We start from the raw sequence: 16,561 nt of genomic DNA on the forward strand, positions 1-16,561 counted from the left end.
GGAAAACGGCGAATTTCGCTAAAAGGTGACAAGTTTGCATGCCTGTTTAAAGAAACAAGTATTTTAGAGGCTTAAGGCTTGATATGGGTTGTCAAAGGACTTCATCATGAAGCCCTTCTGCATCAGCTCTCAACTGAATATAGATTATGGCAGATGACTAGTCATTCAGTCAGGAGTTTCGGTCTAACTGTGCAAGCAAAGTCGTGGTTATGTTATAGATTTTGTACATTTCACATTCAGTTGCAGACACTAAGACTGCAGAGAGAGAAAGAAGAGCACAGACAAAGGGAGGTAGAGAGACGAGAGAAAGAAATGGAAGAAGTGGAAAGTCAAAGAGAGAATGAGAGGCAGAGAGAGAAAGAGAGGCAGAGAGAGAAAGAAAGACAAATACAAAGACAAAGGGTGGTAGAGAGACTAGAGAAAGAAATGGAAAGAGAAATGGATGAAGTGGAAAGTCAAAGTGAGAATGAGAGGCAGAGAGAGAAAGAAAGACAAAGACAAAGGGAGGTAGAGAGAAGAGAGGAGAAAAAGAGGTTGAGAGAGAGAAAGAGAGCCATTGAGGAAAGGATGGAAGAAAAAGAGAGACAGAAAGAAATGGAAAGACAAACAGAAAAAGAGATGCAGAGAGAGAGAGAAAGAAGGGAAGCAGAGGAGCAGAGAAAGGAGGTAGATAAGAAAATGGTGGAAATGAAGTTGGAAATTGAATGGCTCAGAGAAAATGTTCAACAACTAGAACAGGACAAAAAAGAGGAGAAAACAAGGTTGGAAAGTGAGCAACTGAAAGAGAGTGAAAGAAAGAGAGCCATTGAGGAAAGGATGGAAGAAAAAGAGAGACAGGAGGGACAGAAAGAAATGGAAAGACAAACAGAGAAAGAGATGCAGAGAGAGAGAGACAGAAGGGAAGAAGGTCAGCAGAGACGAAAGGAGGTAGAGAAGAAAATGGTGGAAATGAAGTTGGAAATTGAATGGCTCAGAGAAAATGTTAAACAACTAGAACAGGACAAAAAAGAGGAGAAAACGAGGTTGGAAAGTGAGCAACTGAAAGAGACTGAGAGAAAGAGAGCCATTGAGCATAAGATGGAAGAGAAAGAGAGACAGGAGAGACGGAAAGAAATTGAAAGAGAGATGGAGGAAGTGGAAAGTCAAAAAGAGTACGAGACTCAGATAGAGAAAGAAAGAAGGGAAGAGCAAAGACAAAGGGAGGTAGAGAGACAAGAGGAGAAAAAGAGGTTGAAAAGTGAGCAACTGAAAGAGACTGAGAGAAAGAGAGCCATTGAGCATGAAATGGAAGAAAAAGAGAGACAAGAGAGACAGAAAGAAATGGAAAGAGAGATGGAGGAAGTGGAGAGTCAAAAAGAGTATGAGACTCAGATAGAGATAGAAAGAAGGGAAGAGCAAAGACAAAGGGAGGTAGAGAGACAAGAGGAGAAAAAGAGGTTGAAAAGTGAGCAACTGAAAGAGACTGAGAGAAAGAGAGCCATTGAGCATAAGATGGAAGAGAAAGAGAGACAGGAGAGTCAGAAAGAAATTGAAAGAGAGATGGAGGAAGTGGAAAGTCAAAATGAGTACGAGACTCAGATAGAGAAAAAAAGAAGGGAAGAGCAAAGACAAAGGGAGGTAGAGAGACAAGAGGAGAAAAAGAGGTTGAAAAGTGAGCAACTGAAAGAGACTGAGAGAAAGAGAGCCATTGAGCATGAAATGGAAGAAAAGGAGAGACAGGAGAGACAGAAAGAAATTGAAAGAGAGATGGAGGAAGTGGAAAGTCAAAATGAGTACAAGACTCAGATAGAGAAAAAAAGAAGGGAAGAGCAAAGACAAAGGGAGGTAGAGAGACAAGAGGAGAAAAAGAGGTTGAAAAGTCAGCAACTGAAAGAGACTGAGAGAAAGAGAGCCATTGAGCATGAAATGGAAGAAAAGGAGAGACAGGAGAGACAGAAAGAAATGGAAAGAGAGATGGAGGAAGAGGAAAGTCAAAAAGAGTACGAGACTCAGATAGAGAAAAAAAGAAGGGAAGAGCAAAGACAAAGGGGGGTAGAGAGACAAGAGGAGAAAAAGAGGTTGAAAAGTGAGCAACTGAAAGAGACTGAGAGAAAGAGAGCCATTGAGCATGAAATGGAAGAAAAGGAGAGACAAGAGAGACAGAAAGAAATGGAAAGAGAGATGGAGGAAGAGGAAAGTCAAAAAGAGTACGAGACTCAGATAGAGAAAAAAAGAAGGGAAGAGCAAAGACAAAGGGAGGTAGAGAGACAAGAGGAGAAAAATAGGTTGAAAAGTGAGCAACTGAAAGCGACTGAGAGAAAGAGAGCCATTGAGCATGAAATGGAAGAAAAGGAGAGACAGGAGAGACAGAAAGAAATGGAAAGAGAGATGGAGGAAGAGGAAAATCAAAAAGAGTACGAGACTCAGATAGAGAAAAAAAGAAGGGAAGAGCAAAGACAAAGGGGGGTAGAGAGACAAGAGGAGAAAAAGAGGTTGAAAAGTGAGCAACTGAAAGAGACTGAGAGAAAGAGAGCCATTGAGCATGAAATGGAAGAAAAAGAGAGACAAGAGAGACAGAAAGAAATGGAAAGAGAGATGGAGGAAGAGGAAAGTCAAAAAGAGTACGAGACTCAGATAGAGAAAAAAAGAAGGGAAGAGCAAAGACAAAGGGAGGTAGAGAGACAAGAGGAGAAAATGAGGTTGAAAAGTGAGCAACTGAAAGAGACTGAGAGAAAGAGAGCCATTGAGCATGAAATGGAAGAGAAAGAGAGACAGAATGAAATGGAAAGAGAGATGGAGGAAGTGGAAAGTCAAAAAGAGTATGAGAGTCAGATAGAGAAAGAAAGAAGGGAAGAGCAAAGACAAAGGGAGGTAGAGAGACAAGAGGAGAAAAATAGGTTGGAAAGTGAGCAACTGAAAGAGAGTGAGAGAAAGAGAGCCATTGAGCATGAAATGGAAGAAAAAGAGAGACAAGAGAGACAGAAAGAAATGGAAAGAGAGATGGAGGAAGTGGAAAGTCAAAAAGAGTATGAGACTCAGATAGAGAAAGAAAGAAGGGAAGAGCAAAGACAAAGGGAGGTAGAGAGACAAGAGGAGAAAAATAGGTTGGAAAGTGAGCAACTGAAAGAGAGTGAGAGAAAGAGAGCCATTGAGCATAAGATGGAAGAAAAAGAGGGACAGGAGAGACAGAATGAAATGGAAAGAGAGATGGGAAGTGGGCATGAGGAAGAGCTAAAAAGAGAGAGAGATGGGGAGGAAAGACAAGAAGCAGATGAGGGAGAGAGGGAGGAGAGACTGAGAGAAGGCAGACATAGAATAGAGAGACAGAGAATGAGAATGTTTAATTACACAGTCATGGACACAAGACAAAAGGAGATGGAGAGATTGAATGAGATGGAGAGAAAGAGGGTGGAGAAAAGAAAGGAGAGGTTGTTGAGACAACAACATGAGAAGGAACAGAAAGAAAAAGAGAGGAAGGAGGACGAGAAGCTACAAATACTGTCAGAGGCAAAGAAGAAGCAGGTGGCCCAGGTTAATGAGATGATAAAGGAGGCCACAGCTCAAAATCTGGTCTTTCTTGCAATGGACTTAGAAAGGCAGAGGGAAAATATCAAAGATGGTGAGAGAATTAGGAGAGAGGAGGAAAAAATGAGAGAGTGTGAGAAGAGATGGGAGGAGGAGGCCCGGATGAGGGAAGAAAATAAATCAAGACAGGCACAACATGAGGAGGAAAACAGGAAGTGGTTGGAGGGTCTGAAAGTGAAGAGGGAGAGGGAGAAAGAGATAGCCAGAGAGCAAGAAAGACAAAGAGAAGAGGAGATAGAGAAAGAGATAGCCAGAGAGCAAGAAAGACAAAGAGAAGAGGAGAGGCAAAGAAAAATGGAGAAGCAAAAAGAGGCGGAGCGCCAGCTAAAGCTGTTCAGACAAAAGGCGGCGGAATGGAGAGAGCAGTGCGCGAGACAGAGGGAGGAGTATAAAGAAGTTCTAATTGCTTCTTTGAGGCGCCAAGAAAACACCAACAGCAAAGGTCAAGAGAACACACCAAAAAGGGATAAAGAAAACACACAAAAAAAGGGTTTGATGAGCTGGTTTCAGAAGGCGAGAGGAAAGCAGCGGTGAGACCACCGAGAGAGAGGAGGAGCTGGGGGCTGATGGACAGCTGTATCAGGACCCAAAGGTGACCCCCTGTCTCTTTTAGAATGGGCTACAGTATGTTGAATGTTTTGATAACTCTTTATTCGAAGGGGTGTGCATAAGACTGACATGATGCTGTCATGACAGTCATAACATATGAAGTATCTTTATGAATGTATATGACTGTTATCATTAAGTGTCATTCGGTCCATTTTTAATGCAAAGCCGACATTTTTTGAGATGTCTTTATAACGACAGCTTGGGGTCAATGCCGTATAAGGTTTTCAAAGTAGCAAAAAATTTAAACTGAAATTACACTTCCCTAAAATTATTACAGTATTACAGTAAAATGTCATTCAGTTTTTCTTTTTCAATTTTTTTTTAATTTTATGTCAATTTTTCATAATTACAAGTTTATATATCCATGCATTGACTGGCAGAAATATAACCACCCAGAAAGATTACATTATTTTGAATACCAAATTTGTGATGTGTCTAAGTATAACTCAACATTTGCTGCTGAAGTTTTTTTTAAATAAAAACGTTCTGCCTTACACTGAAAAAAATGCGAACATCTATGAAAGTATCTTTCACTTCATCCTTTGAGAATTGTTTTTCTCTCCAAATCAACAAAACAAGATTATTGTATTTTAATATAAAATACAGTACAGGCGTTGTACTGTATGGCAATATTTTGTTATCCTAGCCTACTATAAATTAATAGCTTTCAGCTAAAATTATGGCAAATGAATTAGTACTCGCATTGGCTTTCACATTTGAGGGGGAGGAGGAGGGTGTACCTGACCAGCCAAGGCACCGTTTTTTGGGTAGCCGTAGCCTACATGATATCATCCGTAGCCGACAGCAGTACGGCATATCACAACCTTTTATAAATGTATCGTCAAAACTCCATGTATTTTGAAACGGCAATAACAAGTGGCTCAACCGGTAGGCTACTTTATCCATCTTGAAGTGTTTTGGGGGCACTGGTAACTAAGTTAGGGATGGTAAACTTGTAACAATTCTCCTCGTCCTGATTGGTCAGCTGTCAGAAAGGCGCTTAACATCACACAGCGCTTTTCTGAAAAGGTAAACAAAATTCAACTCACCAGGCGGTGTTAAAAAAAGAAACACGGCCTTATGCACACCACATTTTTTTATAATTAGGCCTGCTAGGTCACGTTTATGATCGGTTACTGTATGTTGTCTTGTTAATGTCAAGATGTCATAACAAAGACATCTCAAATAATGTCAACTTTGCATTAAAAGCCGAATGACACTTAATGACAAGATCCAAAAAGATTCTTCATGTGTCATGTCATTGTTATGACAGCATCATGATATTGTCATGTCAATCTTATGCATAACCTAATAGCCCTACGTCAGTAAGCACATTTTGTACATCCTATGTATTGAGCTAAAAATCCTATGAATTGAACAAAAAATTATTTGTCGTTGTACCAGTATAATGGTATAGGAATATCAATGAATATGCAATACTTTTGAGAAAGACTATTGTGTGACATACAACTTTATTTTAATCTTCATATGGCTATTTTCTCTGTAAGTGTTGTCATGTTTTATGTTTTGTGTGGACCCAGGAAGATTAGCTGATGCGTTGCATGAGCGAATGGGGATCCTAATAAAATCCTATATCCTTTTTCTCCAGCCTCCAGTCCAAGGCCCCCAGCTGTACTCCTCCAGCCTTTTGTTTGGACTAGTTGTCTACAGCCTGCACCCCTCCACCTCCAACCATCTGTACAGCTCTCTCCAGCCCAATTTTTTATTTTTTATTTACTGGCAGTGTTTGTAACAACTATTGTTTATCCCCTTATTTTTGTGGAAACCTTTTGTGGCTCCCCTCCTTGGTTCTATTAAATCGCCCCTCCGGGCTTGAACTGTCCATCCGACTCCTCCATTGCTGTGACTCTTCACACCTAACACCTTCATTTTCTATCATATTTGTTTTTATAAAATGCTGTTGTCAATCGACCTGAGTTCTTTTAAAATGTTGAATGGGTAATCTACTGTACAGAGTAAAACTATGTCTCTGTGAAGAACTTTTCAGGCTTACTCATAGCAAAACTATCCTCAACTCAATCCTGGTCATTGAACCTCTTCATTTCGATATTGTGTTGCAAAAAGTGATATCAGTGGTCTTTTTACGGTAATGCAGTAGTAAGTCTGGCAAATTTTTGCCCCTTGGGGTTCAACTCGGCCATTGAAATTAATGATGGAACAGCATCTTTTGCTGAAGTGGATGAGCAGCTAATCACCCACCTAGCAGATGCGCTCACAGGATTGCGCAAGTTTGTACCACCTAAGGTATTCCAGTGTTTAAATACCATGTTAAATTGTGATTTTTTTCTTGTGTTATTGTGTTAATAGAGTAACAGTATTTGTCAAGTGGCATTACCAAGATATGTTTGCTTTAAGGTTGCCCCGAAGGACCTAGGACTTGAAATAATCATTAAATAACGTTGCAGTGACGTTGGATTAAAGTCCTATTAGGCTAGCATTAGGATTGCAATCGGGCTATCCCGTGACATCACTGCTTGCTTGGTTCACAGTTGAAGTAGGCAGGATTCTTTGCCAAACTGCTCCTGTCTTTTTTTCTTTTTTTAAATTTTCGCAACATGAATCATGTAGGTGACCTATTTTGGAAAACGGCGAATTTCGCTAAAAGGTGACAAGTTTGCATGCCTGTTTAAAGAAACAAGTATTTTAGAGGCTTAAGGCTTGATATGGGTTGTCAAAGGACTTCATCATGAAGCCCTTCTGCATCAGCTCTCAACTGAATATAGATTATGGCAGATGACTAGTCATTCAGTCAGGAGTTTCGGTCTAACTGTGCAAGCAAAGTCGTGGTTATGTTATAGATTTTGTACATTTCACATTCAGTTGCAGACACTAAGACTGCAGAGAGAGAAAGAAGAGCACAGACAAAGGGAGGTAGAGAGACGAGAGAAAGAAATGGAAGAAGTGGAAAGTCAAAGAGAGAATGAGAGGCAGAGAGAGAAAGAGAGGCAGAGAGAGAAAGAAAGACAAATACAAACACAAAGGGTGGTAGAGAGACTAGAGAAAGAAATGGAAAGAGAAATGGATGAAGTGGAAAGTCAAAGTGAGAATGAGAGGCAGAGAGAGAAAGAAAGACAAAGACAAAGGGAGGTAGAGAAAAGAGAGGAGAAAAAGAGGTTGAGAGAGAGAAAGAGAGCCATTGAGGAAAGGATGGAAGAAAAAGAGACAGAAAGAAATGGAAAGACAAACAGAAAAAGAGATGCAGAGAGAGAGAGAAAGAAGGGAAGCAGAGGAGCAGAGAAAGGAGGTAGATAAGAAAATGGTGGAAATGAAGTTGGAAATTGAATGGCTCAGAGAAAATGTTCAACAACTAGAACAGGACAAAAAAGAGGAGAAAACAAGGTTGGAAAGTGAGCAACTGAAAGAGAGTGAAAGAAAGAGAGCCATTGAGGAAAGGATGGAAGAAGAAGAGAGACAGGAGAGACAGAAAGAAATGGAAAGACAAACAGAGAAAGAGATGCAGAGAGAGAGAGACAGAAGGGAAGAAGGTCAGCAGAGACGAAAGGAGGTAGAGAAGAAAATGGTGGAAATGAAGTTGGAAATTGAATGGCTCAGAGAAAATGTTAAACAACTAGAACAGGACAAAAAAGAGGAGAAAACGAGGTTGGAAAGTGAGCAACTGAAAGAGACTGAGAGAAAGAGAGCCATTGAACATAAGATGGAAGAGAAAGAGAGACAGGAGAGACGGAAAGAAATTGAAAGAGAGATGGAGGAAGTGGAAAGTCAAAAAGAGTACGAGACTCAGATAGAGAAAGAAAGAAGGGAAGAGCAAAGACAAAGGGAGGTAGAGAGACAAGAGGAGAAAAAGAGGTTGAAAAGTGAGCAACTGAAAGAGACTGAGAGAAAGAGAGCCATTGAGCATGAAATGGAAGAAAAAGAGACAAGAGAGACAGAAAGAAATGGAAAGAGAGATGGAGGAAGTGGAAAGTCAAAAAGAGTATGAGACTCAGATAGAGATAGAAAGAAGGGAAGAGCAAAGACAAAGGGGGGTAGAGAGACAAGAGGAGAAAAAGAGGTTGAAAAGTGAGCAACTGAAAGAGACTGAGAGAAAGAGAGCCATTGAGCATGAAATGGAAGAAAAAGAGAGACAAGAGAGACAGAAAGAAGTGGAAAGAGAGATGGAGGAAGAGGAAAGTCAAAAAGAGTACGAGACTCAGATAGAGAAAAAAAGAAGGGAAGAGCAAAGACAAAGGGAGGTAGAGAGACAAGAGGAGAAAAATAGGTTGAAAAGTGAGCAACTGAAAGAGACTGAGAGAAAGAGAGCCATTGAGCATGAAATGGAAGAAAAAGAGAGACAGGAGAGACAGAAAGAAATGGAACGAGAAATGGTGGAAGAGGAAAGTCAAAAAGAGTATGAGACTCAGATAGAGATAGAAAGAAGGGAAGAGCAAAGACAAAGGGAGGTAGAGAGACAAGAGGAGAAAAAGAGGTTGAAAAGTGAGCAACTGAAAGAGACTGAGAGAAAGAGAGCCATTGAGCATAAGATGGAAGAGAAAGAGAGACAGGAGAGACAGAAATAAATTTAAAGAGAGATGGAGGAAGTGGAAAGTCAAAATGAGTACGAGACTCAGATAGAGAAAAAAAGAAGGGAAGAGCAAAGACAAAGGGATTATAAGGGCCCACAAGCAAGCAGGGCCCACAAAAAAAACAAGAGGTCCCTCTTTCTATGATGAAATTATTCTGCATGTAGATCAGTCACTAATGCTGCACCAGAATTCAAATTAAGCCACAAATAATGCAATACAGATGAAAAAATGTTTAATATCCTGAGCAATATCCCCCTTCTTAAATGGTTTGGTCCATGCCATGGTTCACGCTGGCAAGTCTCACCTCTTTTGACATTAACGTCACTATACCGGCTGGCTGTCAAATACTAGCACTAATAGCCTAACGTTAAATCATAAACATCATGCCCATACATAAATCCGGGCAATTTTAAGCAATTTTTTCCACAAGAAAGGTGAGAGTAGCTATGTTGCTAGCTGAGACGGTCGGTCAGTTGCCCGCGGTCTCACATTAACTATGACAACGAGAGCCGTTAGCCTAGTGTGTGAAGAAAGTGCTGAGCTAGGTAGCTAACACTAGTAAGCTTACATTCTGGTAACAACTCGATCTGGTTAGCTAGCTGCTAGCTAACGTTAGCTACCATTATCTAGACAGCTAGCTACAGTGCTAGCAGCCAGCCAACTACTGTTCTGGTAAGCTAGCTGCTAGATAATGTTAGCTACCATTAACTAGACAGCTACTACAGTTCTAATATTAAATCTAATACAAATCCAGTAGCAGCAGCCAGGACACATGTTTCCATTCTTATGAATGCTTATATTATAATGTGCTATGCTAGATATAGCCGGTCCTGTTGACATGTCTTCTTAAAACCTTTATGTGCACAGAATCAGCTGTGGCCCCCTCTGATCTAGACACCCACCTCCAGCCCCCAGAAGATGCTTTAGATGGTGAGTTAGTGACTGGTAGACACTGGTTGGCTATTAAACTTATTACTAAACTACTGTAGTGCTATGAATAGCAAAATGTAGATGTAAGTTAATCCAGGTTAAGATAGCCTACATATGAAACAGTTACATTGCATAAAGAAATTCATGGCCAATAAATAAATAAAGTGTTAAGTTAATTAATAGAAATTCAAATAGAGTTGATTTCTTTGTGAAACCTTTATGTCCTGCTACTCACAGAATCAGCTGTGGCCTCGTCTGACCTAGACACCCACCCCCAGCCCCCAGAAGATGCTTTAGACGGTGAGTGAGTGAGGTAGACACTGGTTGGCTAGTTAAACTTATTACTGAACTAATGTACTGAATAGCAACATGTAGATGTAATCCAGGTTAAGATAGCCTACATATGAAACAGTTACATTACATAAAGAAATTAATGGTTAATAACAAAATAAATAGTGGTGTTAATTCATAGAAATTCATAGAATTGATTTCAGTTTAAGTGCTGATTTGTTCAGTTTATTTTTTATTTTATTTTAGAGAGGGTATTTGATCTTTAAATAAGAGAGGCGTTTATTAGCCAATCAACAGCCGCCTAGCCAGCTTCCTGAAAACTCTATCTAGTGCTACAGATTTATTCCCAAGTCTCAAGAAGACACTGTTCTGTTCTTACTGTCTACAGAGCCAGGTCCTAGCCAGTCAGAAACAGAGAGTGAAGGGAGTGAAGAGGCTCAGAGTTCCAGTCATGAAACTGCATGACAGGGACAGTCCAAGCACAGATAATACACAATGCATAATTTATGTATATAATTATACCCAGTATCTATGGAGAGGTTAATTTGAAAAAGAACAGAGAAACAGAAAAATAAATACAAAATGATACATAATTAAAATAAAATAAAAAAAATAAAAAGGGGTTGAAAAAAGTGGTGACGAAAAGTTGGAGGGGTAGGGGCCCACACCAATATTCTTTAAGGGGGCCCAGAATTCCTAGCAACGGCCCTGACTAGAACTACAGATCCCATAACCCCTCACGCTGGGGGATTGGGAGCTGAGTGATCTGATGAGCTGATCAGGCACACCTGAACCGAGTCACCAGTCAGGCCTGCCGAAAGACTCAACTACCCACAAACCAGGAGAGCTTGGGGGGCGAGAGGAGCCTGCTACGTGAACATTTGATGTTGTGTGTTATAGACCATTTAAGTTAAAGTTTTCTTAAAGTAACTCTACATGTGATGAATAAAATACAAATAAAAATGATCATAAAAGTGCACATTACCATGGATCGGTATTGGGATTGATCAAGGGCGAATGTGAAATAGCAGCCACGAACTCAGCGGGTTATCCGAGATGCGGTAGCAGCGGCCAAAGCTCCTGCTGGCGGGGAGTGAAGCTCTTCAACTCGCCTGTCACTGGCTCCCTGGAGGAATTTAGCCTGGCTGCAATAACGTTGTCGCGAACGGAATGAATACCATCTACTAGCAAACAAAACATGTTCAGTTATATTTAACCTGTTAAAACTAAGATGCCTGGATGAAAAAATAATTTCTCCAATGGATATATTTGACAAAAACAGGTTAATATGCAAGCCGGTTTTCATTGCTAAATCAAAGCGGAGAGAGCCGGGAACGTGCGTCTACATTTCACATAAAAGTGAACTTTTTCGTGGACGCGCGTCGGACAGAAAAGCTCAACTGCGCAAGTACAAAAGTCACCGGAAGACCAGAAAAGCACAACTGCGCAAGTACAAAAGTCACTGGAAATAGTCAAATGACTACAAATTTGCCAAGATGGCGCGGTTCAATAGGGCTTCATTGTTGATAGCGGTCAGTGAATGGAGTGACTGTATCCAGTTCTATTAATACATCCATGGGTCCAACACTCCGAAAAATTACTTAAGCTCTGCCATTCCGAAATTATGATTTTCAAGGCCATATGTCAGCTATACCAATTACTGTATATGTCTACATGATTTGGGGCGGGACATTACACTCCATATTTGAGCATAGGAAGCAGTCTGCACAGTGATGCCAACTTAGCGACTTCCCTACTAACACAGTACGTAAAACTGACGGGACACATTGGTGTAATTGTGGTAACTTTGCGACGTCACCAGCAGCGGACCTAGCTGACACCGAGCTGACACTTGCCTTTTCAGTCGCAAAATAACCAAAATAGCCGTCCTCAAGGACACTGTAAGGGAACGTAGCCGCCACTGCTGCTTAAATCCGTAACTACGATGTAATTAAATAACGTGACAATGTGGTTACATCACAGTCCCAATCTGACTTTATTGGAAATGTGTCACAGTGGGTCAGAACATTTGTAAATTACTTAGGTTTTAAAATAAATTTTGAAGTCATAGTTACAGAATTGTAATAATGAGGAGAAATCCTGCATGTCTGTTTTGTGTGTAATTTCTCATTTACAGTTAATATTAACACTAAAGATTTGCAGTCTAGGCCTAATAAAATCATGATAAAAAATATGCCTATGAATAAAGTCCTAATTTTGCAACCTAAATGTGAGCAATGAACGCTGAGCAGTGAACGTAGAATGCAAGGCATTGGGCTACTTTCTTAGGTGACTGAAGAACTAGACAAACAAGTTACACACTCTGTGCCAGTAGGTGGCGGTATGCACATTAAAGTTGTTTGCGATCCGCCACTAAACCCAGCGAAGGAGAAGAAGAACGGTAAACTTCCGCCCCGTTTGAGACAGAAGCGATTGAGAAAGACCAACATGCTTTCTTCTTCCCCGCGACAACACAGATCATGTAAGTATCTCAATTTCAATGTATACATACATACTATGTATTTTGGTATCGTCCCAGATAAAACACCAACGTTATGTGCAAGCTACCCTATTGTAATGATTATCTATATGGAGATGCTCTCTTTCCAATGTTAGCTAACTAGCTAGCCAGCTAACGTGATTAGCCTTTTTCTGTACATCATGGCTAGCTAAGTAGCCTACGTAAAATTACTCTCGCAATTATTGTTAAAACGTTCGCTTTTGTGTAATTGTAGCTTAAATTATAATGTTGGCTTGGCAACGTGAGAATATTTCAGTTGTGTACACTATAACTTTTATGAAGTGTTGTTGTGGGCCATTGTTTCCTAATAACAGGCTCGCGCGAGCTCCTGCACGTTCGTACTGTTTCATCGCTTGGAATAAAATGCGATAATTAGCTTACTCATTGATTTCGCATTAACCCACGACACCGTTAGTATGTGTTTGTTTTTAGGCATTCTTTTTCAGATTTTAACGTTAAAAGAATACTAGAAGCCCCAACAACGGAGCTAGGCTAGCTAGCAGGATTTGTTATAGCAGCCATCTTGGCTTTTGGCACGTGGTCCTGTGGAGTGTGCATGTCAGCCAACGAGAGGGTCACCCACTCACTCTCTCTCTCTCTCTCCCTCTCTCCCCTCCCATGCTCTCAGTTGCCAACCTCCCAGTTCTTGTTTGAACTGAGCAAGAAGCAGGTGAGCGGGGCAGGAAGAGGCGCTAAGACGGGGACAGGCGTGGCCAGGGGCAGTCCTGGGACAGCACCACAGGCTCTGTGAGTCTTGTTCAGTTGAATGCCCTCATGAGTATTAACAGAAGAGCACCATATACATATGCACACATACACTCTAACATGTCGCTCTCTCCTCAGCTCAGCCCAATGGTCTCTGATGGTTCTGTCTGGCCAGCCCTTAGGTGGAGAAACACCTGATCATCAGTAAAGGCAGGCACACGTAAGTACAAATGCACATACGTTTCCATAGACGGGATAAACAAATGGGAATATTGATATTGAGTTAGCGGTAGACATGTGAGATTCATAAGACGCATCACTGACGCCAGTGACGCCACAATATCAGGGAAATTGAGCAATTGCTTCCCTGTAGTGCAAACTTGCAAGATTCGCTCAGTTATTAACCCTTCTTGCCTTTTTTGTTGTTGGTTTTCTCTCTCCTCCTTCCTCTCTGTGCAGTTCTCCTGTGTGCTGAGCCGCTATCCCATGTATTGCCACTGCTGACAGGGTAGAGCACAGCCCCATGCAGAAGTGAGTGATGAGGAGAGGGAAGATCATTTTCCCGTTTTTTTTCCCTCCAGTTTTAGGAACCGTCTCAAGAATGTGTCCCCACTTTTATGCCTTTAAATCAGGGTTGGAGTATTCCAGGTGTCTGGCCATGGCCATGAACACCAGTAGAGGAGAGAACCAAGTGTCTCATTCTCTCCACAGTTGTGTGGTTGTAACCCCCCACTAGCTACATATTCATTCAATCTTTATTTAACCTCGTGAATCAATTGAGAGTAAGCTCTCATTTACAATGACGTATAATCACTCTATATTTGAACTTGTACTACAGGTGAGATAATCCTTTTTAATGGTCTCTCTCATTCGCTCTCCTAGCTGTGATGTTACAGTTGTGCAAGACTTGGGTGTTCTCCTGCTCTGAGTGCCCATTCTCCTATACCTCCCAGATCTACCTCCACAAGCACATCAAGAGGAGCCATGACAACCTCTGTCTCTGCTGAGGAACACAGAGCATTATGAAGTAGCCAGTGCCTTGGCGAAGGTGTTTGAGCAGCAGTCATCAATGGATTAACTCCCAAGACACAAGGAAGAGACAGCGCAACACACGCTATGACTCCAGTGACGAAGGTAATATAATAAAGTGCATTCAACAGTCCCAAAAGAGTACTACTTGAGTTGACTAATCTGAGCTAATTTACCTCTACTATATGTTCCAGTGCCCAGGCAGCCGGTCGGCAGAACTCAGACCAGACCAGCTATGCCAGGTGCCAGAGCCGGAAGGCCTGCTCTGCCAGTTATCAATGCAGGTATCCATGCATGTTTGTGTTGGTGAAATGTCTATGCATATTTGCACACTTACAGTTAACTCAGGACTGTCTGAAGACTCATGTACTCAGTTCACTAATTCGCTCATCTCACATCTCACTACTCGGCAGTAGATGTTCATCGCCCGGGTCCTTTGAGCCAAGGCGCTGTGAGCCCAGGCCCTTCAGCCCTTCAGACGTCCAGGCACGAGCAGCATGCATCAGCGATTAGCTCCCCGGCCAGACCAGGTCAGGGTCTGACATGTCGAGTTGATTCTTCCCCTTATGCCAGAATCACTACGCCGCCAGCACCATAGTTTCCTGCTCATCCCTTTATCCTCTGGTTTTCAGGTAGTTCTCTGATGCCATCGCCTGTGAGACCAACAGCTCCAGCAGGGTTGCCATCAAGCTCTGCAGATGCTGGTATGCTGAATTTTGTGAACTACTTCATGCTGCATGTAGGGATATACTTTGAGCTGAATATCCATTATGGGACCGTACAATTACTTATAGCCACATCTGTGTTTAATATCCAGACTTCCAGAGGATGATGTGTCAGCAGTTCTCCAGCGTCATGCAGAGTCTGAGGGAGATGGCACAGACAATGATGAGGCTGGAGCAGAGACTGGAGCAGAGACTGTCCGGCGAGTCTGCAGACAGCTATCGGGGAGCAGTACTGGATGACCTGCACCCTGCTAAAACGGAGGAGGAGCTGCTGGTCTTGGAGGAGCAGCTGAAGGACAAGGATCATCAAAGGAAGATGGTGAGTAACTTCAAGGCAGAACTTTGTTCCTTATTTTTGCAGAGAAGTGTTAAGGAAATGTAAAAGTAAATGATTGTCTTTATGTTTTGCAGACACGATATCTGAGTTCCATTGGCGGCAAAGATCTGCCAGATGTGGTCCGGCGGGTGCTGTCAGCCATTGCCATACAGAGTGTGGTGTGTCTACAGCGTCCATGGGAAGAGGGGGAAGAAGCCTCTGAAGAATATGACCCTCTACAATGTCATATTACGTAAGGGATTGTTCATATTTTCGCAAAATAATACATTGTCTTTGCTTCATGCCATGTGCATTGAAACCATTCCCTTTTTGGTTAAAAGGTGCAGTTATGGCCTGTAAGCCAAGCACCACTGTGACGGAGGTGTCTGCCCAGCTGCAGGAGATGCTGAAACATGCCCCTGCTCGATGCAAAAAGGTATGTGATGTCAGGCAGTTAATTTTCTCGTATCCAGTGACATGGCACGCTTCCAATGAACGTATGCGACTTGCTTTTACAGCCATTTCATTATGTCCTTAGGCATCTGCTCCAGCCCAGCTGACCTCCCCAGCCCAGCCCCTGACCGCAGCTCCAGCCCTGACCACAGTGGAGTATTCAGATGAGGATGACCTCTTCTGCCCAGACCCTCGATTCAGATGTGGGTGACCCCCAGCCCGTCTCCCTAAACCTGCCTTTCCAGCCTGCCAGGATGGATGCCTTTTTTGTAAATAGTTTTTGTACATTTTAACCTTTTTTTTGTGGGATACAACGGTCTGTTCCCGGTCTGCCTGCCACAGAATGCGCACTGTTTCATTTTTGTTTTTAGAACTTTTGCAATTGTCAGATAATGGGTTGCTAGCCAGAGCTTGTACATGCTTTTTTTTGCTTTTCTGGCTATGCGTAATGTGACAGACCGTAAACCTCATCCTTGTAAATATGTATACTTTTAATTTGTAATGTACTTTGTGTAATAAAATGTTCTAAACTGTTCAGTCTTATATTGGTTTGTATCATAATGCTTGCTGCTATATCCCCATATAGCATTAATTCGTTTTTGTACTGGTAAATGCTAAATATAGCCAGTGGTACTGCAAATGCTAAATATAGCCAGTGGTCAGGGTTTAGTAAGTAAGTGACCATATTTGCACCGTGCGAAAAAGACGTGCAGACCAAGTCATATAAATACCTGTAAATCTAGTGTCAGCCAAGTGAGTTTATTACGGAAGTTCCTGCCCACGTTTTTTGCACGCGGCCGCACCGTATTTGCACCGTGCGAAAAAGACGTGCAGACCAAGTCATATAAATACCTGTAAATCTAGTGTCAGCCAA

The 16,561-nt window shown here is 41.8% G+C and overlaps 1 protein-coding gene across 1 annotated transcript; it reads left to right on the forward strand.

The window, feature by feature from the left end:
- Positions 1-3,333: 3,333 nt before the first annotated feature.
- On the forward strand, positions 3,334-15,836 carry LOC311327968 (uncharacterized protein; the record flags this gene model as incomplete). Its single annotated transcript, XM_084461079.1, has 6 exons — positions 3,334-3,598; positions 14,826-14,897; positions 15,011-15,237; positions 15,330-15,487; positions 15,576-15,670; positions 15,773-15,836. 5 exons carry the CDS (start codon positions 3,334-3,336, stop codon positions 15,592-15,594), a joined length of 741 nt encoding a protein of 246 aa, XP_084317205.1. The 3' UTR covers positions 15,595-15,670; positions 15,773-15,836.
- Positions 15,837-16,561: the final 725 nt, after the last annotated feature.

This window comes from Borostomias antarcticus (assembly GCF_949987555.1).
Source record: "Borostomias antarcticus genome assembly, chromosome: 35".
Classification (NCBI taxonomy): domain Eukaryota; kingdom Metazoa; phylum Chordata; class Actinopteri; order Stomiiformes; family Stomiidae; genus Borostomias; species Borostomias antarcticus.